The following is a 24,989-nucleotide window of genomic DNA, read 5'->3' as shown; positions in this document are numbered from 1 at the left end:
CATCACCATGAGCTGTACCTAAAATTTTTCATCATCTCCAGTGAAAAGTCTGTGCCTGCTAAACTCCTTCCCTCCTAAGGATAGCCCCTGTAACCTCTATTCTACGTTTTGTCTCTATGAGTTTCCTTATTCTAGGTACCTCATATAAGTGGAATCATGCATTTGTCTATCTGTGTCTGACTTACTTTGTTTGTTTCTGAAATAATAGAATTTAATTAATGATTGTGAGCTAACTTTATGGTAGGCTTTTAATTTAGGCTTTTAAATGTTAATTTAATGTCGTCATATTTGATGTTCATTTTTTTTTTTTTTGTAGTGGAGTTTACTGAAGAATAGAAGTCAAATTCAGTTAAACTCATTTGTTTTTGTATGAACTCTTACAAGCCTCAAATGACTAGTTCTGTGGGTCTTGGGAACAATTGAAATGTAGCCCAGTAGTGGAATTCTGCTGAGTTGAAGAAGGGTCTTTGCTTTACTGAGATATAGCCCAACTACTCTGGACTACAAACCAGAGTAGTTGGGCTATAGGGTTTTAAAGTTAGCTATAGGGTTTAACTGTTTATCTAGATACCAGATGTGTAGGATTCTGCATTTTAGAAAGAAGTAGATTTCTTCCTAAAAGACTGTTAATTGTATCAGTGTCTGGCTAATCATCTAGTACTACTAATTTAATGAACTTTAAAATCTTACTTATTCCTTAAATATGTTAATTTTGGGTGAGGGATGATATATAGGAATCGAGTCAGGGGGTGGGGGCGGGTGGCGAGTTGCTCATATCTAGGGTCATTCTGCATTTCCTCTAAGTCCTGCATTCTCATTAGATTATTTTTCTGTTAGCAGTCTGGTTCTTTAGCACAGCAGTTCTCAAAACTTTTTGGTTACGTTTTCTTTAAACTCTTTAAAATTGCAGCAGATCCCATAGAGCTTCTACTTATGTATGTTTTATCTGTTTTTTAATATTAGAAGTTAAAACTGAGAAATTAAAATATTAGAGATGTATAATACACTCATTACATGTTAACATTTTTAAATTTCTTATGAAAAATAACTGTACTTTTCCTAGAATAATTTTAAAAATTTAGTGGGAAGTGGTCTTATTTTACGCTTTTGGAAATGTCTTTACTATGTGGCTTAGTAGAAAAACCTGGTTTCTCCTGTTTGTTTTCACATTAAATCTATTGTGATAATCACGAGTTATGTGGCCCCTGGAAACTCCACTATAAGAGAATGAGCATGAAAAAGGCAAATAACATCTTAGTAAATTTTTTTTTTTTTTGAGATGGAGTTTCGTTCTTGTTGCCCAGGCTAGAGTGCAGTGGCATTATCTCAGCTCACTGCAACCTCTGCCTCCCAGGTTCAAGCTATTCTCCTGCCTCAGCCTCCCGAGTAGCTGGGATTCCAGGCATGTACCGCCACACCTGGCTAATTTTGTAATTTTAGAGACGGGATTTCTCCCATGTTGGTCAGGCTGGTCTTGAACTCCCGACCTCAAGTAATCTGCCCACCTCGGCTTCCCAAAGTGCTGCGATTACAGGCATGAGCCGCTGCACCTGGCCACAGCTTAGTAAATTTATGAAAGTAGTTTTGACCTGGCAGATTCAGTAGGGTCTCAAGGACCTCCAGGAATTCCTGGACAAAACGTTGAGAACACTGCTTTGGCAGAAGCTTGGCCTATACTGGATATTGGATGAATATTATCAGTGCCCTTGAGGAAGTACACTTTTATCCCTTTAATTGAGAAACTATTTTGTGACTGTAACGTTTATTAAGCTAATTTTATAATACCATGGATTTTTTATCTTACTCAACAGATTACCTCAAATTAACTGGCACTGTTTGCCAGAAATGTAAGCATTTTCCAGAGTTACCATTAAAAAAGAACTCCTTGAAGTTTTTGAAAACTGTATTTATTCTTGTTTTTCTATATTCAATTTAAAAAGCCTGCCTGTCAGTGTTTTCAGTAAATTCAAAACAGAGAACAATGCTGATTATCTATAATAAATAGAATTTTCTGTCACAATTAAAATTTATTTAAATGTAAATTTTATAGAGATTAAAAGCTTTCTTAGGATGTTGATTTTTGAATGTGCTTTCTCCTCCATGATGCACCCTTTATAATAGTTAAATTTTGACTACATCATTGACACCACATTTTGTCGAATCTAATTACAGTTTAATTTGTGCCTTCTGCTTACACTGCTCTTTCGATTGTCTCATGATTATATGGAAGCTGGTGGAGATAATTTCTGTACAAGGTCTCTATTAAAAAACATAGGTATTTCTATCAAAAATGTTTTGTGTAAGATAGAAGTTTATTTTCTGTAGGCTTTAGATTTTATAAAATAGAAGAGTAACAGATCCTAATAAAGGTAACATAGTTTGTCCATTTTATAGTGTATGTAAAATTATCTTTTTTACCTTTTAGACATGAAGTATGCTGGTAAATTTTTGGTTACTTTATTATGTGACCATACCACTTTTTAACACTTTTTTTTCTTAAAAATAACTTAAATCTTTTTTTGCACCTTGTAATTGTTTTAATCATGAAATAATGGTTTTGCCATATTCTTTCTACATTCTGGTTTGTATTTAAGGGTGGATGGTAGATGAGATGGTACACATGTGTGTGCATATGTTTTTGTTTATGTTGAATTTTTAAAATCCTGATACATAGAAAAGTATTTCTGGTAGAAGGTGATATTTAAAGATTTTTGTAAACCTTGGCCTTTTCTACTCATTTTGAGTAAAACTTCTGAGATTGATGGTTTTGAAATACAAGTCATGAGACTTAAGGAAAGTGATCAAGTTTATCTATTTGTTAAATAATAGTGCCAGTGGAATTTGGAATTTACTAGTGAGAAATAGGAAGCGTAGTTTACATATTCTGCCATTTTTTTTCTTTCATTTGAATTTGAATAGAGAAAAGATAGATGGTTATTGCATGTATTGGTTTTCTACTGCTGTATAACAAGTTACTCCAGAATGTGATGGCGTAAAACAACATACATTTATTATTGAACAGTTTTCATGGGTCAGGAATCTGGGACAGCTTAGCTGGATCCTCTGCTTTAAGGTCTCTCTCAGACCTCACAATCTTCTCCAAAAGCCTGACTAAGGAAGTATTTGTCTCCAAGCTCACTCACCTCTTTGTTAAAAGGATTTTGTTTTTTTCTAGGCTGTTGGATTGACAGGGCTTCAGTTCCTCGCTGGTGTAGGCCTCTAATATGGTAGCTTGCTTAATCAAAGCATGTAAGCCAAGAAGGCAACAGAGAGGGTGCTAGTGAAATAGAAATCACTATCTTTTGTAACCTAGTCATGGAAGTAACATCCTTTGATTTTTTTTGTGTGTGGTAGAAGTAAGTCACAATGTCCAGCCCCCACACAGGGCAGGACATAAATACCAGCAGACAGGGATCATTGAGAGCCATGTCAGAAGCTATTTTGCCTTAGTTATATAAAATTATGACAGACTACATTGAGAATGAGTTTATAGACAATCTTTGTTTAGTTTTTTGTGAGTGCAAAGCCCACTATTTATTTTGTGGGAATTTTTAGTATGGGTAAATTCTTTTTAATATGATGTTTAACAGGAGTGCTGCCTTTCTGTTTCTTTGCCTCAGTTCTTTCAATCTCCTAAATAGGATTTCAGGTCTTACCCCACCGACTTTTACATTTAAGTGTATGTGTTATATACTGGAAAAATTAAGCTGGGTGTGGTGGCTCACTCCTGTAATCCCAGCACTTTGAGAGGCCAAGGTGGGTAGATTGCTTGAGTTCAGGAGTTCGAGACCAGCCTGGGCAACATGAAGAAACTCCATCTTTATAAAAAATGCAAAAATTAAGGCCAGGCATGGTTGCTCACACCTGTAATCACAGCACTTTGGGAGGCCGAGGCGGCTGGATCGCTTGAGCCCAGGAGTTTGAGACCAGCCTGGGCAACATAGCGAAACCCTGTCCTCTGCAAAAAATTAGCTGAGCATGGTGGTACACACCTATAGTCCCAGATACTTGTAGTCCTAGCTACTTGGGAGGCTGAGGTGGGAGAATTGCTTTGAGCCCGGGAGGCAGAGGTTGCAGTGAGCCATGATCATGCCACTCACCCTAGGCAACAGAGTGAGACCCTGTCTCAACCAAAAAAAAAAAAAGAAATCATCTTCTCTTTTGAGAATGCCAGATGGTGTAGGCTCTCATAGTACTTTAAGTATCATAGATAGATGCTTTTGTTTCATAAAAATTTGGAATGGGATTTATTTAGTCTGTACTAAATTGCTCAGCAGTGAAATTAGGAGAGAAGCTTAGAATCGGATCCAGTGATCCTCATAGTATAGTTCTGGGCCAGCAACATCATCTGGGAAATTTAGGGGAATGTAGGTTTTCTGGTCCTGCCCCAGACTTACTGAATCAGAAATTCTAGGGGAAGGGCCCAGCAATCTGTGTGTTTTAAGAGACTCTCCAGGTGATTCTCATGCATGTTCAGGGTGGTTCTTATTTATTTATTTATTTATTTATTTATTTATTTATTTATTTATTTATTTTTCTGAGATGGAGTCTCGCTCTGTCACCCAGGCTGTAGTGCAGTGGCGCAACCTCGGCTCACTGCAACCTCCGCCTCCTGGGTTCAAGCGATTCTCCAGCCTCAGCCTCCTGAGTAGCTGGGACTACAGGTGCATGCCACCATGCCTGGCTAATTTTTTGTATTTTTAGTAGACACAGGGTTTCAGCATGTTAGCCAAGATGGTCTCCATCTCCTGACTTTGTGATACACCCGCCTTGGCCTCCGAAAGTACTGGGATTACAGGCGTGAGCCACCGCGCCCAGCCTGTGTTCAAGTTTTAATACTACTAATCTGTTCAGTCTGTTAGAGCTTGAGTATTACTTTTCCAAAAGGTTTTGGCTGGCACTAGTTATCTGCTATTACTACTGTTACGTATAGCTTTCCAGGAAAATCAACGTTTTTTTAAACTCATTTTTCAGATAAAGGATATAGAAAAGAAACAAAATACTTTCGTTATTTAAGTCTGTTGTCTAAGTTAGGCAGCATGTGTTTGCCAGGAAGATGGAGGTGTTGGGAGGGGAAAGAAGAGGGACGTTTGAGATGAATTTTCTCTTCCCTTATACTGTTTCTCTTTTATTAAGAAAAGTCAAATACTAAATAGTGATTTTTAAGTGAGAATGATGTTGGCCTTACATGATATCACATACCAGTTTGAAACTACATTCAGTAATTGTCAAAGAATTGGTTATATAGTGTTTCATCAACTTTATAGTCTTGTTTTAATGAACATTTACTTATAAAGATTTGTATTGAAATAACATCGTAGATGAAATGGAGGTCTCACAAGAAGGGCCCTTCCTAGTTGCTATGCCAACTTTCTGATGTGTAGGTATTGATTGGAAAGACCTATAAATGACATGGTTTTTTCTTTGATTATGTCTTTAATTCCAGTAGATTATTTTTGTCTGTCCTATGATACTGCTGTAGTAAGAGTAACATTAAAGGCAGACAGTAATTTTAACTACCTTTGTAATGTACTTAATTCTTTGGTCATATGTCTTTTATCTCTACATTTTGTGGAAGTTTAACAACTTAAATGTTTTTGAGGACTAAAGTTTGAAGGGGCTGACTAGTAATTTTTTAGTTTTTAGCATGAATTTACATTTTAGTAAGCCGTAGTAAGCCTTAGCTAAAGTGATACATCCTGCTCACATAATCATTTAGATAAAGTTATTAGGATTATAGTATATAGAATGGGTGGGTGATTTTGGTATATTCCTTTATCTTATAAATCTCATCTTACAAATCTGTATCTTATAAATCTACGAAAATAATCATGTATTTACTTATGAAAACTGGATCAAATAGTGAAGTAGTGTCCGTATTGTTCTAAAGAAAATTAGGTTGTAGTATATATTAAAAACATTTAATGCTCGCCTTCCTTACTTTTCTCATTTACTTTGGAGTCTGGGACTCTACTAGCTTGTATGGTTTGCTGGATTCTTTTAGTTTAGTAATTTGGGAAACAGGAAGGTAACCTCAGGATGGATGAGAATTGCCTTTAGCTATGGGTCAGTTTAGTAGACTTGTGGATTCATAAAGATTTTTGAAACTTGATGGCTGCTTTATGTATCTTTAGTCTTGTTGGTTTTGTAAGTTTGGAATATGTTTTTATTGTATGGGTGGTTAAAATCAGGTGCTTTGGTCTCTTTTAAGGCCATTTGCTACCTTAAGATCTTTTTAATCTAAATCTCTTACTGTGGTAAAACATGCACATCAGAACATGTTTAGTGTTAGAATATGTTTCCTTTCACAAGAAAACATTTGAAAACAATTCTGTTTCTTTTTTTGGCATACATTTAGCTAATAAATTAGATTATTTTTTGAACTAATTTTGATGCAGTTTTTAAGATAGGATTTAGGAAACCATTCCAACTGTTTTAGTTATTTATGGTATAAAACTTTTCATGAAAAAGTTACTTTAAATTGTCTTACTTTTTTTTATTTTCCTGCTTAGAAATCTCTCATTTTTCCTCCACTGAAAATAGTTAAAATTTGCATGCCACATAAATTGCCTTTCATGTATCTCTTAAATTTAAAATGCTGAATTTAATTTTAGTATTTAGTAAATACATTTTACATTAGGCTTTAAGGGCACATTTGGTCCCTGTAAATTGAAAATATACATAGTTTATTCCTCAGAGTTTATAATGTATACAAATAGTGAGAGTCACTCAAATTAATATTTGCTAGCACCTGTAGAAGTAAATCATTCACATTTATGTTAATGTGCCCTGGGGGTGTATATATATGAATTGGTTATTCCCCCTTTCTCTCCTTCTACAAATCAAAGGAAATGTTAGCCTTTTCTCACTTCTGCCAACAATACTAGAACAGTCAACACTTGAATGAACCACAACATATTGAGCTTTACAAAAGTCAGTAATACCTATCATCTTGAGTTATCCTTGTACTACCTGCAGTATTAGAGAAAGAACCCACAGATCAGTTTTTCTATTAAAATATTAAAGTAACAACTTCAGGCATTGATTATCATATTTAGTTAGGATTAACTTCATGGCATTTGATAATTGTGTGTGCATAAGTGTGCTTTTTAACTGATGTCTAACTTTGTGATTACTAGTGGGGGAAACCTTGTTATCAAGTTGTTAGACTGGGTTTTCATCAAGGAAGTTGGATGTTATACTCGAATTGTTAGTCCTCTACGAGAAAATAGAATGCTTCTCTTGAGTGAATAAGCTAGGATAATGAGGCGAGGGGTTTTATTTCAAAGTTTGTTTTGGTGATGGCATAAATACATAACAGGTTCTGAAATCCAATTACTATATTAAATTTCATCACTTGTTTTTTAGGTATTCCAATAACTGTACCACCTCCAGGTAAAACTTTTTTCATGTTTTCTCCATCATTGTTAATAAACACGAAATTTCAAGCTTATAGTTACAGGAGAGACGTTGTTGATGCGGTTAGAATATGGAATAGGCTATTGGGATTTCAAGGTCCTATTTTCAGCTCTGCCTTTGCTTCATTCCAGTTTTGATTAAGATATTTAGTTTTCTTATACCTGTCTTACCCATTTCTGTAGAAATAGAGATTCTGAGAAAATTCTTACCTATTCAATTTGTGAAGAAAACAGTATAGGATATAAAATAAAGTTTTTCTTAAAAATGTCTTTACAGACCAATGCATTTTTTATGTAATATAGTGACTATAAGAGAAGAGAAAGATAATTTATTTTGACTTTATCATTATTTCTGATTTTTTAATTTTAATCCTGCTGGCTTAGTATCGTGAGAAAATGTGTTCTGAACCCCACATAGCAACTAGACAGATAGCTGGTCAGGTGGCTGTTAAGAGTGGTGATTGTTTATTGTTGTAATAGTGTGATCAGTAGGAGTTTATATGTGGCCCAGTGTTTTATTTATTTATTTATTTATTTATTTATTTATTTTTACATTTTTGTCAGTTATTTCTTTCTATAGTGTGATATCACACCTGATAGCAAGTGTGTCTTACTGAGTTCAGTGTTAAAAGCCAAGGTGTATAAAGAGAATGAGAGGTGATAATGCTTGCAAGGGTGGGTCTAAATTCAAAATGACTTCGATAAACAAAGAGTGAAGTTTAGGTAGCATAGGACAGTATACATATTTAGATGTGGAATAGAGACATTGATTATGTGTGAATGTGTCTGAAAAAGACTCATCAGGAAAAGTCAAAGGAATCATTTGTGTGTCTTTTTAGTTTAAAAAACAATGGTTGTGAGGCTGTATGAAATAGGATTGTGGACTTTAGGACTAATGTGGTAATTGCCAAATTTTGTACTTTTAAGATGTTTAATAGAGGAGTTATAGATCCTAAAACTAGATACAGTGAAGAACCTGGTAAACATGAAAACAATTTGAAGTGGGGCTAAAAATTGATTTAAGTGGACCTTTGAGAAGGATTCAGAGAACTGATTTATTTTTTCATAGAATTACTAAAACGGAGGCTTAGTGGAAGTGTTTTCACATAACCAGAAAGTGATAGGCAATATGACAGTGGAATACCTCTTGTTCTCATTTAGGACAGTGTCTGAATTGTAGTGTGAGAGACTTAAGTTAGATAATTTAGTGCATTTCCTAGTAGTGAGAGTTGTTAATTGTTAACACTTGGAAGGAATTGGTATCATAAGGAATTGACATCATAAGTTTTGGAACCTTTTTCTGCTGGGATGCTTTATAGCCTATCTGAATTTGAAAGCGTAGTGTAGATTAACTGTTTTTTAGCCATATTATTCTGTGGTATTCCATTTAGGTATTGTGAATTATTGAGAATGCAGACCCCATGATATAGAGGTACAAATTATATTCCTTCCAAACTAATCCACAAACTATATTATGTGCTTTTCTTTGTAAAACAGTTTGTTAGGGTTGTGCTATTTGAACATATTTTATGGTGGATATTCTTAGCTTTGAGCACTGTACATTTACTGGTAAGATTTTATTTATAAATTACACATTTTAAGGAAATTTCTATACTTCTAAAACTCGAAATATTTTTTGAAAGAGGTAATTGCTATATATCTGCTTTCCTTCTAAAATATTTCAAATATATCTGGTGGCTACTGTTTTATGTATGGAGAAGGTAAGGCATTGAGATTAACTTTCTCATACTTACAAAATGGGCTGTGTGTGGTGCTGAAAATAAGACCGGTGTCCTGACTCCCAGTTTGTTTTCTGTGTATTAGACCAGACTGCTTACTTAAAGTTTTATTGCGCTAAAAATCTGTTTATAAGTTTGAGCTCCATTTTTTTCTGTCCATTATTACAACATAGAGAAGCACATTCATATCCCCAGAGAAATTTAGTGATATGCAGCAACTTTGTTTCACTCTTGACATTAAGTGTACATTCTGTTAACATTTTTTATCTTATGATTGAATGTTTCAGGTTTTCCTCCTCCACCAGGCGCTCCACCTCCATCTCTTATACCAACAATAGAAAGGTAAATTAGTATGGATACTGATTTTTGATCATTGATAGCCTTTTGACAGAACCACCATAAACTTATGTTGGAAATATTTTCAAATATTTAATTTTATAAACACAGCACGTGTCTTTTAATTTATAAATCTAGGTCTATGTTAGTTACTTCTATATAAGATGTTGGACCTGTAGCCTGATATCAAAAGAGGGCAAAGAAAACTAAAATCATAATATTTTGAAATAATATCTTGCTTTGATTTGTGACACACTTGATTAAAGAAGCTCCTAGACTGTTAAAAACCCAGCAAGTCAGTTTTATGGGAAATACCAAACATAAATTACTGGAAATCATGGATTATACATGTCTGTTTTGGGATAAAGTAGGGAGAACTATTATGGGACAATAGTCAAGAAAAGCTGTCTTATTCCTTGATACTCCATCTCAGCTTCCACAAAGAAGGATTAGATCCATTCTGTGTGGTAGTAGCCTTATTTTTTGTACCGTGTACTTAAGGCTTATGTTAACTAGAACGCTGTACAAAGAATATTTCCTTCATGGGTGGCAGTATGGTGTTTAACAACATAGAAATCAAACAGTATTGCTAGGCAAGGTTCGTAAGCCCTTTGAGACTCAGTTTTCCTTTTTACCAAAAGGGTTGATAGAGTTATGAAGATTTTAAAAGCTACTGAATATAAAGTGCAAATATAATTCTTGGCAGATAGAAATCACTAATAAGAGTTATTGTTATTTCCTCTTAAGTGGCAAATAAACTTAAAAATAGTGTGTTTCTGAAAAAAAGATTCAAATAATATAAAAAGACAAAATATGTGAGAACTTTACATCAGTAGCATCAAACCCTGCATATGATTTTCAGAGGAAACTATAAAATCAAGAAAGTATGAATTGTGAGAACATAAGGATTTAGTTTTATTAAGTGTCTGTTAGACACATTTATTTTCTCAGTCAAAATGTTAAAAAGTATTTGTTAATCCTGTCATTGGGGCTGAATTACTGATTTATAACCAAAAAACCAATTATTTAAGACTAAATTTTTAATCTGAAATATTCTGATAGCCTGAAATTTTCTGTTACTTTACTTGTAACTCAAGCTAAGTTGATTGGATTATTTATGTTAAATAGTATTAGTACATCCTAGTTTTCTGTAAAATTAGGTATTTTAATATTTTTTAGGTAAAAACCCCATGTTTTATTAATAAAATTATAGAACTAAATTATCATTAAATTGGTGGTTGGATAAAAGTTGTAATTTTGCCTTAAGTTTTTCCTTTTGTACTACATTATTAAAATTCAGAACTTATTTGTACCAGACATAAAAATACATCTTTTTCTTCAACAGTGGACATTCCTCTGGTTATGATAGTCGTTCTGCACGTGCATTTCCATATGGCAATGGTAAGTAGTAGTATTTAGATGCCTAGATTCAGTTTGAATCAGTAAAGTACTTGAATATTTTTAAAGCAATAAAAACGTGTTCATGGTTTAACATCTTACAGAGCAATTAAAAAATATTAACTACAGGAATGAGTGGTCTATGTATCTGCCAGGTTAGCAAACAATAAATTTAATGTATTTATCAACTATACTTTTAAAAATTCATGGTGACACAACAGGGATATTTGTACTTTGCCTTTTCTAAAAGGATTTAGGATTTGTCACCAATTTGTGTCAATCTTCGTTGTTTGTAACGTTTCTATTTCTCCACTCATGGCACACACCTAACCTTGTTTCCATCTTTCTCCCTCGCTGGTTTAATTTTTTTCTATATCATGTGTAGGTCCCCTTTCATGTTCATTCTTGACAACTTTATCCATTCCAAGGCCTTCTGATCCCATTTTCTTCTGCATCTCTTGATCAGTCATTTATTTTAAAAATGCTGTGCATTGTACTAATTTTTTTTTTTTTTTTTTTTTTTTTTTTTTGGAGACACAGTCACGTCTGTTGCCTAGGCTGGCGTGCAGTGGTGCGATCATGGCTCACTGTAGCTTCAACCTCCTGAACTAAAGTGATCATCCCACACAGCTAGGACTACAGGCGTGCATCACCATGCCGGGCTAATTTTGTAGAGATAGGGTCTCATCATGTTGCCTAGGCTGGTCTTGAATTCCTGGGCTCAAGCAATTCTCCTGTCTCAGCCTCCCAAAGTGCTGGGATTACAGGTGTGAGCCACCACACCTGACCTGTACTAAGTTTTAAGGATAGAGTAACCTGTATAGAGTGCTTGCCCTCATAAAAGTTATAGGCTTGTGGGGAGATAGCTGGGTGACAGGAGATAGCTGGGTGATAGAGGGTGTCATGGGAGCATAGCAGAGGGGTCTCCTACTCCAGAGAGGTGGAAGGGTAGATAATTTGACTTCCAGGCTATTCAAAGATAAGGGAGTGAGAGGGAACATGGTAGGGATTAGGAGCTGGAAGAAGTGTGTTGTGACTGGAATGTAGAAACTGTGTGCTTATGCAGGACATTATAGCCATGCTGTGGAGTTTGGACCTTATTCAGAGGGCTGTGTGGAACCAGTTAGTTTTATGCCGAATTGTGAAGTTGCTACATTTACATTTGAAAAATCTCCATTCTGGCTAGTTACGATGAGGAAGTTTTGAATTTATAGGGTGAGTAGAAAGGTGGGGTTGGCCTTCTTGGATTGGAACGACAAGAAGTTGTGGAACATGTGGGGGAGTAAAAAATAATTTTCTCCCTACTCTTCCTAGGTCTTAGGATGGACCCTGTATTAAAAGGCACATTAACAAGAGAGAAAAGAACAAGTTTATTAACATGTATACCTCATATATCCATGGGAAATAGCCAGGGAATGAGTAGTTCTCAAAGAGATGGCTTAGAAATCTAGATTATATAGCATCTTCAGTAAGGAGCAATGAATTTTTAGAGAAGTGACAAGATAAAGGAAAAGGGCCTTGAGTCTTCATGAGCAACCAGTTGTGGAAAGGCAAATATATACTATATAAAGGCTAGTTGGTGAACATTCTCATGCAGTTTCCTCTGGTGCCTTGTCCATACTGATAAGGGTCTAAATTTGTCTTCAGTGATCAACTTTTGTCTTTTCTGGTGGAGGAGGAGGGACACCTTTGTCTTTGTAAACTTACGTCGTGCTTTTAGGCAAATTAGGGAGGGCAGGAAGCTTTTATTGTGTCTGCATCTGCTCAGCCACCTTCAGCTCAAAATAATCCTTACGTCAAAGAGGGATGTTTTGGGGTGACATATTCTAGTCTCCTACAGAAGTAATCCAGGGGAAAAATTAGGATGTCATGTACTCAATATCATTGAAGATGGAGATGGAGAAAATTGAATAGACTCCAAAGGATTTATTTGATAGAATCTCTAAGTCTTAGTGGTAGATCAGAAATAGGTACCAGTCATACACTTCTAGGTATCTCTATCAGGGTATTGTATTGTCCTTCAAACTCTACCTGTTCAAACTGCATTTGCCATTCATTCACTACAAAAGATGGTATTTATGTTGACTTACTTGTTTCAGTGACTGTGTTTCTTCCTCTTCTCCCCTTTTTTTGCTAGATATTTAAGTAGTCATAGTCCTTGGGTTGTAATCTTGATTCTCCCTCTTACCATTTAGGTGACTTAGAGATATTCAGCCATTAAATGGACAGCTTTTTCTTCCTTTTAATGTGGAGTTCATTGAAATAAATTGAAGCACCTTAGTCTTGCCATTTAGTAAACCATCAAATGTTACCTGTTGTTTTTTATAATTATCACCCTAATCTCCAACAAGCTCCAAGTTCCCTCCCTTTTCTGCACTCTGAGGCAGTGTAGCATCATTGTTAAAGCATAGGCCCTGCAGTTAGACAGCCTAGGTTTGGGTCCTGGGTTCATCTCATCTTAGTAGCTTTGAATAATAACCTACATCTTTTTTTTTCATCTGTAAAATGAATTTTGTCTATTAAGTACTTGGTGTCATCTATAAAATAAATTTTCATCTGTAAAATAAATTTTGACTATTAAGTACATGATGCCTTTAATATGTAAGCATTTGGTGAACATTACTTATTAAAGTTTGATTTTTTACTATTTTATTGAGACTTTCCAGTTTCTATTTTGTTATTCAGTTCCATGTATATTTGTTTCAATACAGATAAACATGAGGAATACTCCATATTAGAAAGAGAGAGTAATTCTTGAGATTACCCAGTTTCATTATAGAAGATTTTATTTTTTAAAAATGCTAACTTGGTATTTAACTTTTTCTCAAGGTAATACATGCACATTTTAATAAAAAAGTGAGAGTCTCCTGCCCACTCTTTCCTGCCCCCAACTCTTCTCTTAGAGACAAGGTTTTTTTTTTTTTTTTTGAATGGAAAGCCTCTTTAGTAATAACAATTATAAAACATATTGTAAGAATTAAATAGAGGAAAATTACAAGTTTCCTAGTAAAACAAGGTTTTAGAATGCATTTGATAAATACAGCTTCTGTGTTTGTGATTCTGTTTTACCTTTGTTTTTTGATGTGTTTTTAATTCTTTCAGTGGTCTCCACAGCATTTCTATATATGCTTATCACCTTATTTCCTGAGTATATAACTTACATACCATCTGTTGTCTTTCAATATGATAGATGTGTATTTTACTGAGTTATCATTAGTACCCTTCTGTTTTTTCCCCACCAATAAAATTATATTACTATTTTTGCCCCTCTTCTCATTTATATATGTATTACTATTTTTGCTCCTCTTCTCATGTATGTTACTGTTTTTGCTCTTTTTCTCATTTATCCGTTTCATGTACCATTCCACTGTGGTAAAATGAGAATATTAGTGCGTCTTTCTAAGCCTTCACTGAACTCTTCTTCTTTCCCCACCACCTAGCTTTGCTCAACTATACTTCTTACAATGTTTACATTTTGTCCTGTAACAAAAATAGTTTGTGGTCTGACAGATTTTTAAATCTAAAAGCTAAACAATAAACAACATTTACATTATTATGAATGTGTAAATATTGTGCACTGCAGAGATAATTATACACCTAAGCTCCTCAAGGGAGAAAGTTACATGACAAATAATTCAAATTACAAGTTGAGTATTCCTTATCAGAAATGCCTGGGAGGAGATGTGTTTTGGATTTCGGATGTTTGTTTTGGAATATTTGCATATACATAATGAGATATCTTGGGGATGGAAACCTAGTCTAAACATGAAATTCATTTGTTTCATGTACAGCTTATATCTATAGCCTGAAGTTAATTTTACTCTATTTTAAATATTCTTGTGCGTGAAACAAAGTTTTGACTGTATTTTGACTGATAACCATCACATGAGTTCAGGTGTGGAATTTTCTACTGGTGGCATTGTGTTGGCTCTCAGAAAACTCTGGATTTTGCAGTATTTTGGATTTTCAGATTAGGAAATCTCAACCTGTGCCGTTGTTTTCCCTTGTGTGTCATCAGTTGTGTAAAGTCTTACACATTTTAGTGGGGTTCATATTTGGAACATGCCTTTCTCCACCTCAAGTACATAAAGATATTCTTTTAATACTTTTTTCCTCCCAGAAAAAGTTTTCAAGTTTTGCTCTTCACATTTAAGTCATTTGGCCATCTGAAATTAATTTTTTAGGTAGAAAGATCTAATAGTTCCCAAATCATTTATTGAATAGTCTGTCCTTCCTGAGGGAGCTACGATTGTTGTGTCTGTCATCTATTACATACCTATGTGTGTGAATCTGGTTTTGGGCTTTCTAGATATTCAGTTGGTTAGCTGTCCCTGTGCTAATAAATTCCATAGTATCTTTAATTATGAGTTTTATAGTAAATCTGGTATCTAGTGCATCAAAATCAATTGTTGCTTTTACATATGTATTTTAGACTGAACTTAGGAAGTTCCATGAAAAACTGTTGAGATTTTGATTAATAACATTTGTATAGTACTTACTACATAATGCTCTTTGAAGCAATTTATATTAATTTATGTAATCTTGACAGAGTTTTAAAGTAGTTATATTGTTACTATCTCCATTTTATAGATGAGAAAATAAAAATATTAATTTCCACATATCACACAGTAAGTGGCAGAGTCAGGATTTGAACCTATGTTGCCTGGCTTCAGAGTCCTTGCTTTTATTTACTATACCATATTGCAATTGCATTGATGCTTTAGATCAGTCTTTGTGGAATTCATACCTTTACAGCATTGAGTTTATTAGTGATCAAGGACTTTTCTCTCCATTTACAGAGGTGTTGTTTTCAATAAACTGCTATAGTTATCTCCATACACTTCTTGAATGTCTTTGGTTAGATTTAGTCCTTAGGTACCTAATGTTTTTGTTGCTGTTGTAAGCGGTATATACATTCGAACAGTGTGTTCTGTTTATATTTGCTTGTATTCAGAAATAGTTGTTTGGTTGGTTATTTTTATAGCCATTTACCTTTCTGAACTCTCACTATAATTTGTAAAGTCTATTTAGGAAATATTCTTGCAGATAATGAGTTTTGCTCCTTTCTTTTCAGATCCTTGTTTGTCCCTTTTTTTGTTATTTTTTTATTTGTTCTGGCAAGAACCTCCATTATAATATTATAGAGCAGTAAATTACATTATAACAACATTGTAATGTCAAAGTCCTCAAAGTGGAGTTCTTGTATGATCCCTTTTTTCTTTATCAAGGAAATGCTTCTAGATTTTTACTGTTAGGTTTTTGATAGAACCATCAGATTAAGGAAATTCTGTTCCTCTCCTAATTTTCCAAGGGCTTATAAAACTATGAATAGGTACTGGGTTGTATCAAATGCTTTCTGAGATGATCATAATTGTTTTTCTTCTCTAATCTGTTAATGTGACAAATTACATTTCTACATTCTTCTAATATTAAGGTACTGTTGATTTGCTGAAATAAACCTAACTAGCCCATGATTGATTATCTTTTTTTCTAGATAAACACTGATAATGTGTTTCTAATTATTTAGGATTTTGACATCTAAGTTGATATGTATAATAAAATTGGCTTAGGATTTCCCTTTATTTATACTGCTGTTACCTGATTTTGACACCAAGATTATACCAGCCAGGTGAGATAAGTCAGGGAATAATCTTTTTTTTTTTTTTTCTATTTGCTGGGAGTTTGTGTGATATTGGAATGATCTGTACCTTCACTCACCTGTAAAAGGCATCTGGCCTTGTAGGAAGATTTTAGATTACTGATTTAGTGTCTTTAATAGTTATTAGACTCTTCAAGATTTCTTTTTCGTTTTGAGTTTGGTAAGTTTTTGTTTTTGTTTTTAGGAGTTCATTTCAGCTAAGTTTTTAAGTGCGTTGGTATAAGGTGCAGCATTTTCTCTTTATTGTTTAATCTGTGTTGTCTGTAGTTGTGATCCCTTTTTGCTTCTGATACTGTTTATGTGTTCTCTTTTTTCTTAATCTTGTCATAAAATTGTCATGTTTTATTTGTTGTCTTCAAAAACCAACTTTCAGTTTTTTTTCCATTATATGGTAGTTTTCTATGTACTTGATTTCCATTCTTTGTTATCCCTTTTTTGCTGGATTATTCTGTTTTTCTGCGTTCTTATATTGGAGGCTTAGCTCATTAATTTTTATTCTTTTCTAATGTAGTATTTTAAGACTAAATTTTCTTCTGGAACAACTTGTATCCCTAAACTTTCGATATGTCTTATGTTTGTCTATGTTTAGTTCCTAATGATTTAAATTTTTGATATTTTCGACCCATGAATTATCAGAAATGTGTTTTTAATTTGAAATGGTTAGGGATTATTTTCTCATAACTTTTAAATCTGACTTCTAACTTAAATTGCATGGTGGTCAGAGAACAAATCTGTTACACTCATCCTTTGAAAGTATATGTACATTTTCATAAATGTTTCATATGTGCTTGAGAAGAATAATATCCTTTGTTATGGGCAGTATCCTATGTGATGTCCATTACATCAACCATGCTAAGAACATGTAGCTCAAGTTTTTATCTGCATGGTGGCCTGTTCCTGTAATCCTAGCTATTTGGGAGGCTGAGGTGGGAAGATCACTTGAGCCTGAGAGTTCAAGGCTGCAGCGAGCACTGTTCTGTAGCCTGGGTGACAGCAAGACCTCGTCTCTTAAAACAAAAAGAAACCACTTCTGTATTTGTACTGATTTTTTCATCTGCTTAATCCACCAATAATTGAGAGAAGTATGTTAATCTCCCATGATCATGGTGAATTTCCTGTTTCTACCTGTATTTCTATTAGTTTTTACTTTCTAAAACTTAAGGTGATGTTGTTAGCTACCTGGAAGTTTAAATTTGTTCTATTTCCTTAGTAAATTACATCGTCCATCTTCATGTGATCATCCTTTCTTTCCTAAGTAATGCTTTTTGTATGAGTCTGTTGTGTCATTAATAAAGCTACTCTTTTTTTTTTGAGATGGAGTGTCACTCTGTTGTCATGCTGGAGTGCAGTAGCGCGATCTCGGCTTACTGCAACTCCACCTTCCTGGTTCAGGCAATTCCCCTGCCTCAGCCTTCCGAATAGCTGGGATTACAGGCATGCGCCACCGTGCCCGGCTAATTTTTTTTTTTTTTTTGTATTTTTAGTAGAGACAGGGTTTCACCATGTTGACCAGACTGTTCTCGAACTCCTGACCTCAGGCAATCCGCCCACCTCAGCCTCCCAAAGTCCTGGGATTATAGGCGTGAACCACCGTGCCCAGCCTAAAGCTACTCATTTTCGATCAGGGGCTGTTTTTTTTTTCTCATCTTTTTTCTTTCAACCTTTCTGTGTGTTTTTATGTTGTTTATATTCAGGTTATAGTTAGGTTTTTAAAAAATACAAATCAACAATCTTTGTTTTGTAACTGATGAGTCAGTCCCTTTTTATTACTGAGAATATTTAGCTATTTGAACTTAACTCTCCACCTACATCTTTGTCAAGTCTTCTTTAATTGACTGAGTTTCTTTCCCATTGATTTTCAAAAAATCCTATTTTCTTCGTTGTTTTGAAACTATATTTTCTTTTTTTTTTTTTTAGTGGTTACTCTTGAAATTTATTATTCATACGTAACAATGTGTAGTTACATATAATTTGAACATATTTCTCCATCAACACAGAAACTTTAGAATAATCTTTCTCTTCTTACTTACATCCTATTGTGGTTCACTATTTTAGTTTTATTCTTTTTTAAAAAAAACTCTGCTGTTGAATAGCATATATTGTTTGTTTGGATTTGCATATATGATTACCATTTATTTGTTCAACCATTACTTCTTTTCATGTGAGATCCTCTAGGATAATTTTTCTTTTTCTCTAAGTATATCTGATAGACGTTCTTTTTTTTTTTTTTTTTTTTCCTGAGATAGAGCCTTACTCTGTTGCCCAGGCTGGAGTGCAGTGGTGCGATCTTGGCTTACTGCAAGCTCCGCCTCCCAGGTTCATGCCATTCTCCTGCCTCAGCCTCCTGAGTAGCTGGGATTACAGGCGCCTGCCACCGTGCCCTGCTAATTTTTGTATTTTTCGTAGAGACAGGGTTTCACCATCTTGGCCAGGCTGGTCTTGAACTCCTGACCTCATGATCCACCCACCTCGGCCTCCCAAAGTGTTGGGATTACAGGCGTGAGCCACTGCACCTGGCCTGATAGACATTCTTTTGGTGAAGTCTGTTGGTTGTAAGTTTTGCTTATTTTTTTGTTGATGTTTACAAAGGCTGTTTGAATCTTGAAATAAAATGTTGTTGAGTACACTTTTCTAGGTTGATATTTTTTTCTCAACACTTTTTTTTTTTTTCTTTTTTTGAGATAGAGTCTCACTCTGTTGCCCAGGCTGGAGTGCAGTGACACGATCTCTGCTCACTGTAACCTCTGCCTCCCAGGTGCAAGTGATTCTCCTGCCTCAGCCTCCCAAATAGCTGGGATTACAGGCATGCACCACCATGCCCGGCAAATTTTTACATTTTTAGTAGAGACGGGGTTTCATCATGTTGACCAGGCTGGTCTCAAACTCCTGGCCTCAAGTGATCTGCCCGCCTTGGCTTCCCAAAATGTTGGGATTACAGGCGTAAGCCATCGCGCCTGGCCTCCTCTCAACACTTTGAAGATGTCCCAGTGTATTCTGGTTTCCATTTTTTATATTGGGAAGTTTGTGGTCAACCTAATTCTGATTCCTGTTCACCTTGTATAATGAAGGGTCTTTATATGTTAGGTTTTTAAGATTTGTTTCTGGATCTTCCCCTGATACTGTGGGTATTCATTCACCATGTGATATTTCTCTTTTCTGTTTATAAAATGAATTTCTATTATAATCTAATGACACATTTTTGGTGGGCATTTTGTTTTTTTAAAGTACCATAACGTTTTTAATTGTGTTTTTTCTTTAGTTGCCTTTCCCCATCTTCCTGGTTCTGCTCCTTCATGGCCTAGTCTTGTGGACACCAGCAAGCAGTGGGACTATTATGCCAGAAGAGAGAAAGACCGAGATAGAGAGAGAGACAGAGACAGAGAGCGAGACCGTGATCGGGACAGAGAAAGAGAACGCACCAGAGAGAGAGAGAGGGAGCGTGATCACAGTCCTACACCAAGTGTTTTCAACAGGTTTGTTGGGTGTGCAGGAGTTTATACTATGTATTTTATAACCACTTTCAAATTTATTTTTGTTATGAGGAAGTGAATTTCAATTCACTTGGAAAAGAGATGCTCAGGGAGTACTTAGGAAAGCCATCTTAAAATGATAAAGGATTAGAGGCTTCCCATTACCTTGAACAGCAGTCCTTAAATTTGTTTGATTACTTATCTCTTAAAAGAATTTTGTACCCCTTCATTTATTTTTATCTTGCCGTCTAAGTTTTTCATCTTAAGCTTAAATTAGTTGACCATATAGATATTTCCAGTGTATTATAAATATTAATATTTAAAAATAAAATTATCACCACTTTTGTTATTATTCTGTTTTTAGAGACAGGGTCTTGCTTTGTCACCCAGGCTGGCTGGAGTACAGTGGCATGATCATAGCTCACTGCAGTCTTACATTGGAAGAAGATGTCATCTAAGACTTTCAGAGCTAGAGAAGAGAACTCACTGCCTGGCTTCAGAGTTTGAAAGGACAGGCTGACTCTCTTGTTTCCCAATGCATTGTTCCCTAATGTAGGAAGTCCTGGGCTCAAGTGATCCTCCTGGCCTAGCCTGTCAAGTAGCTAAGACTACAGTCATGCATCACCATGCTTGGCTCATTTTTAAAATTTTTTGTAGAGACAGGGTCTTGCTGTGTTGCCCAGGCTCACTCTCTTAAAATATATCCAGTGGATTGACAACATTATAGTGATTTTCCAAAATTATCCATTTTTTAAAGGAAATGCACAAATAGGCTCTCTTTAAGAATTGGAAATTTTACATTTCTTTTTGTATTCAAATTTTTACTTCTGTACCATTTCACTCAAAGAATTTTGTTCTAATGTAAAAGTTTCATAATCTTAAAACTTTTTAAATGGGTTTTCCTATTAGTCTTTCTTGCAACACACTTATGTGTTAAGTTTTAATGTTTAAGGAAATTTTTCTTATATGTGTTTTAAAAAATTTTTATCCCGATTTTAGTTATTATTTTTATATTCTGTCAATGCAAACCACATGTACAACAGTGGTCTCATAAGATTACAATACTGTTTTTACTGTATCTTTTGTTTAGATACACACTTACCATTGTGTTAAAGTTTTCTACAGAATTCAGTGCAGTAATATGCTGTACAGATTTGAAGCCCAGGAGCAATAGACTATAATATATAACCTAGTGTATAATAGGCTGTACCATCAAAGTTTGTGTAAGTACACTCTGTGGTGTTTGCACAATGAAATCACCCAATAATGCATTTCTCAGAACATATCCCTGTCATTAACTGACACTTGACTGTATACATATACTGCAAATTTTGAAAATAATGTAATGGAACTGCATCCTTTAATGAGAAGGAAGAGCTTTCCTCCATCCGCGGTGAGTATTACTATTGTTAGGGAAAAACAGAGTTTGTTCAGAATGCTTAAAATATTCAGTAAACCATCCTGTAAACAGATGTGCTGCCATTCAGGCTTTGGTGTTCCATTGATAGAGCACAGGCAGAGTCGATTTACCATAATTCTAAGTCGATTTACCATAACTCTAAGGACTCTAGGATTTTCAGGGTGGTAAATGGGCACCAACTTCAACTTAAAAACACCAGCTACATTAAGGAACAATACATTAGGAAACAGGAGAGTGAGCCTGTCCTTTGAAACTTTGAAGCCAGGCATTGCCTTCTCCTCTCTAGCTATGAAAGTCTTGATGGCATCTTCTTCCAGTATAAGGCTATTTGATCTACATTAAAAATGTGTTGCTTAGTGGAGCTACCTTCATCAGTGATTTTAGCTAGATCTTCTGGATAACTTGGTGTAGCTTCTACATCAGCACTTACTGCTTCACCTTGTACTTTTATGTTATATAGACAGCGTCTTTCCTTAATCCTTACAAACCAACTAACCTCTGCTAGCTTCCATTTCTTCTGCAGCTCCCTCACCTATCTGTGTCTTCATAGAATTGAAAAGAATTGGGCTTTGCTCTGGATTAGGCTTTGGTTTAAGAGAATGTTGTGTGGCTGGTTTGTTCTTCTATCCAGACACTCAAACTTTCTCCATATCAGCAATAATGCTGTTTTCATTTTCTTAACCATTCATGTGTTCACTGGAGTAGCACTTTTAATTTTCTTCAACAGCTTTTTCTTTGGCTTGACAACTTGTCTGTTTGGCACATGAGGGCTAGACTTTAGCCTATCATTACTTTTGACATGCCTTCCTCTCCAAGCTTCCTCATTTTTAGCTTAATCATTTTTAGCTTTTGATTTAAAATGAGAGATGTGCAATTCTTCCTTTCACTTGAATGCGTAGAGGCCATTGTAGGGTTATTAATTGGCCTCATTTCAACATTATTGTTTCTCAGGGAATAGGGAGACCCAAGGAGAGGAAAGAGATGACCTGAACAGTGGATCGGTCAAGAACATTTATTAAGTTTGTTGACTTACATGGATGCGGCTTATGGTACCCCTAAACAGTTAACACTAGTGCCTCAAACTAGATCCTGTTCAGAGATATTTTAACAAATTACTGAGTTTATTTTGGTGCAAAAAAATGTTGAAATCCATGCATTATTTTTTCATAGTATGCATTTTCCATGAACTTTTTGAAGACCTCTCATATTGTCAAGCTGTCTCGGACTGGTCGGTAGCTTACAACTTTACCTAAAAAAATGCACAAGAAGGAACTGATAAGGATTTATTCATCTTTTTTCCTTCCTTTGGCTCCTGCTAATATGACTTATACATTGTAGGCACTTAATAAAATTTTATTGACCAAATAAGTAAACATTATGATACGTGTGTGTGTGTGCATGAGTATATGATTTGTGTTTGCTTGGTGGGAAATGTGCTGTTGACTTTAGCCAATTAAGTGCATGATTCTTCTAAGCTCAAGGGTATTACTTTCCAGAAAGTCAAATTGTTTCTAATGTGGAAATGAATATATTTGAGATAGCATTGCTGTCTTTAGAATGTACGTATTTATAAGTGAGGAAGTTAATGCAAAACTTGATAGGAAATAAGAGTAAAATAAATTGCTTTGCCAAGCAGGACTCATAAATTTTCTTTGCATAAATAACACATTGTTTATAGAAGATTTGGCTAAATCCTCTAATACTTCTGCTTCAAATACATGCACAGATATTATTGAGTTTTTATTGAAACTTAAAAGTGTTAATGGTTAAAACACATTTGATATTCAGGTTGCTGAACTGTAGGGCATTAGGAGTCAATGTTTACCTAAATTTGACTAAAATGTTAAAGGCCACAGAGGCAAACAGTGGAGGAATTTTGAGTTGTTCTGAATTATCCCAGGAAAAAATTATACTCTGGAAAATCCAAGTGAAGTACAAGTAAAGGTTTCTGAAGGCTGGTATTTTAGCAGTATGGCATGTAATATATGTTGCTTTACAAATTACAGGGCCATTGTTTTGAAAATTACAGGCCAGTTTCAACTTGTTTTTTAGGGAGCTTAATTATGGGCCAGAAAGAAGGCTGGTCATTCTAGGATGTTTGAAATGAACTCTAATGATTTCCAGGTCCAGAGAAATCTTTGTGGTTCAGCCACTTATCAGAAAAGGGGATGGAAGGAGGAGGGTCTTTATATTTTGTGTGTAGGACCCAGTCTTCTACCATCTTTTGTAAGGTTCCCATCACAGGGCTGCTTTCAGAATCTAAAGGCTCCAAGCTCAACAAGAGTTGGTTTTAGGGTAAGAGGAAAAAGAGTTACAAATGACACATTATGAGATAATTGACTTTAATTATTTTCATGTAAATCTAGTTGGAGTCATTGAAAAGCCTCATTTTTTGAGAGAAGTTAACTATATTTATTTCCTGTGGTGCTAATTTATTCTACTTTAAGACATGATACTAAAAAGTTCTGCTTCTGAAAAAATTAAGCATTAAATTCACCAAAGACTCATTTATTGAGTGCCTACTTTCATATCAAGCACTTTATAAATGTTGTCAGTTCTGTAAAAAGTCTTGAAAAAGACTGTTGGCAATTTTACAGATGAGAAAACCGAGGTTTAGAGAGGTTAAGTAACAGCCTGGGTCACTCATTTAGTAAGTGGCAAAATCAGGATGTGATCCTGTGTGTACTCCACTTGTACTCTTTCTGCTCCTCTCTACTGACTGGCATGGCATGTTACTTTTCAGGTGACATGTCTCCACACTCCAAATACAAAAGTACATATTTATGGGTAGAAAAAAATAGTGGAATTACATATACAAATATGTGCAAATGTGTATATTAATATTTTGTATTTTAAATAAGATTCTAAAATTTTAATGTATCACAGATAATAACTTGGTCAGCAGTACAATTGGGCATTAAGCATAGCATTAATGAATCATTAATTTTGCTAGAACACAGGCTGACATGTCTTAAAACATGGCTTATAGTTGTCACCTGACTATGTTAAACCCTGAGATTCCTTACCATCTTGATGTTTCATACAAATTACTACTTTAATAATTCATATTAAACATTTCTAGAAATCAAAGCTCTTCAGCATACTCTTCTAAAAGATTGTTTTATTGTAAGTGAATTTACTGATGTTAAGTTGTAGAAAGTGTTGACTTCTATGCTAAACAAAAAAAAAGAAAAAGGAAGAAATAAGAGACTTGAAGGATAAAGAGAAAGATGGAAAGAGAATGTCAGTTGAAGGACATGAAAGGAAAAGAGGTCTAGGGAGGTAAAGAAAGACCACCCTCTAACTCTAGCCATTAGTCTCAGTTTCACCAGTCTGTGTAATTCAATCCAAAATCTGTATAATTCAATCCAAATTCAGAAAATGGAGATGCAGCTTCTATTTATGCAGTTGAAATTATTAGCCATGTAGTTCCCCCTCCCAAACACACACACACACACACACACACATACACACACACAGATGTAATTAGGATGTCTGAATGCAGGTATGTCCAATCTGCATTTTGTATGGATACTGTAGAAGTTGCTT

General features: G+C 34.9%; 1 protein-coding gene across 50 annotated transcripts in view; it reads left to right on the top strand.

The window, feature by feature from the left end:
• The window catches only part of FIP1L1 (factor interacting with PAPOLA and CPSF1), a 79,280-nt gene that overhangs the window by 50,498 nt on the left and 3,793 nt on the right, over window positions 1–24,989 (top strand). For 20 of the 50 annotated variants that reach the window (XM_055294704.2, XM_055294686.2, XM_055294706.2 and 17 more), the window contains 4 exons: window positions 7,369–7,395; window positions 9,445–9,499; window positions 10,839–10,894; window positions 19,810–20,023. In XM_055294704.2, the coding sequence (XP_055150679.1) occupies window positions 7,369–7,395; window positions 9,445–9,499; window positions 10,839–10,894; window positions 19,810–20,023 (352 nt within the window). Of the gene's footprint in view, window positions 1–7,368; window positions 7,396–9,444; window positions 9,500–10,838; window positions 10,895–19,809; window positions 20,033–24,989 lie in introns of all 50 variants that reach the window. The other 30 variants (XM_063611233.1, XM_055294699.2, XM_063611225.1 and 27 more) reach the window with 7 other exon arrangements.

This window comes from Symphalangus syndactylus, chromosome 10 (genome assembly GCF_028878055.3).
Source record: "Symphalangus syndactylus isolate Jambi chromosome 10, NHGRI_mSymSyn1-v2.1_pri, whole genome shotgun sequence".
In the NCBI taxonomy this organism is placed as follows: domain Eukaryota; kingdom Metazoa; phylum Chordata; class Mammalia; order Primates; family Hylobatidae; genus Symphalangus; species Symphalangus syndactylus.
Note: the sequence above shows the minus strand (reverse complement) of the source record. Positions and strands in the feature narration are given on the sequence as shown.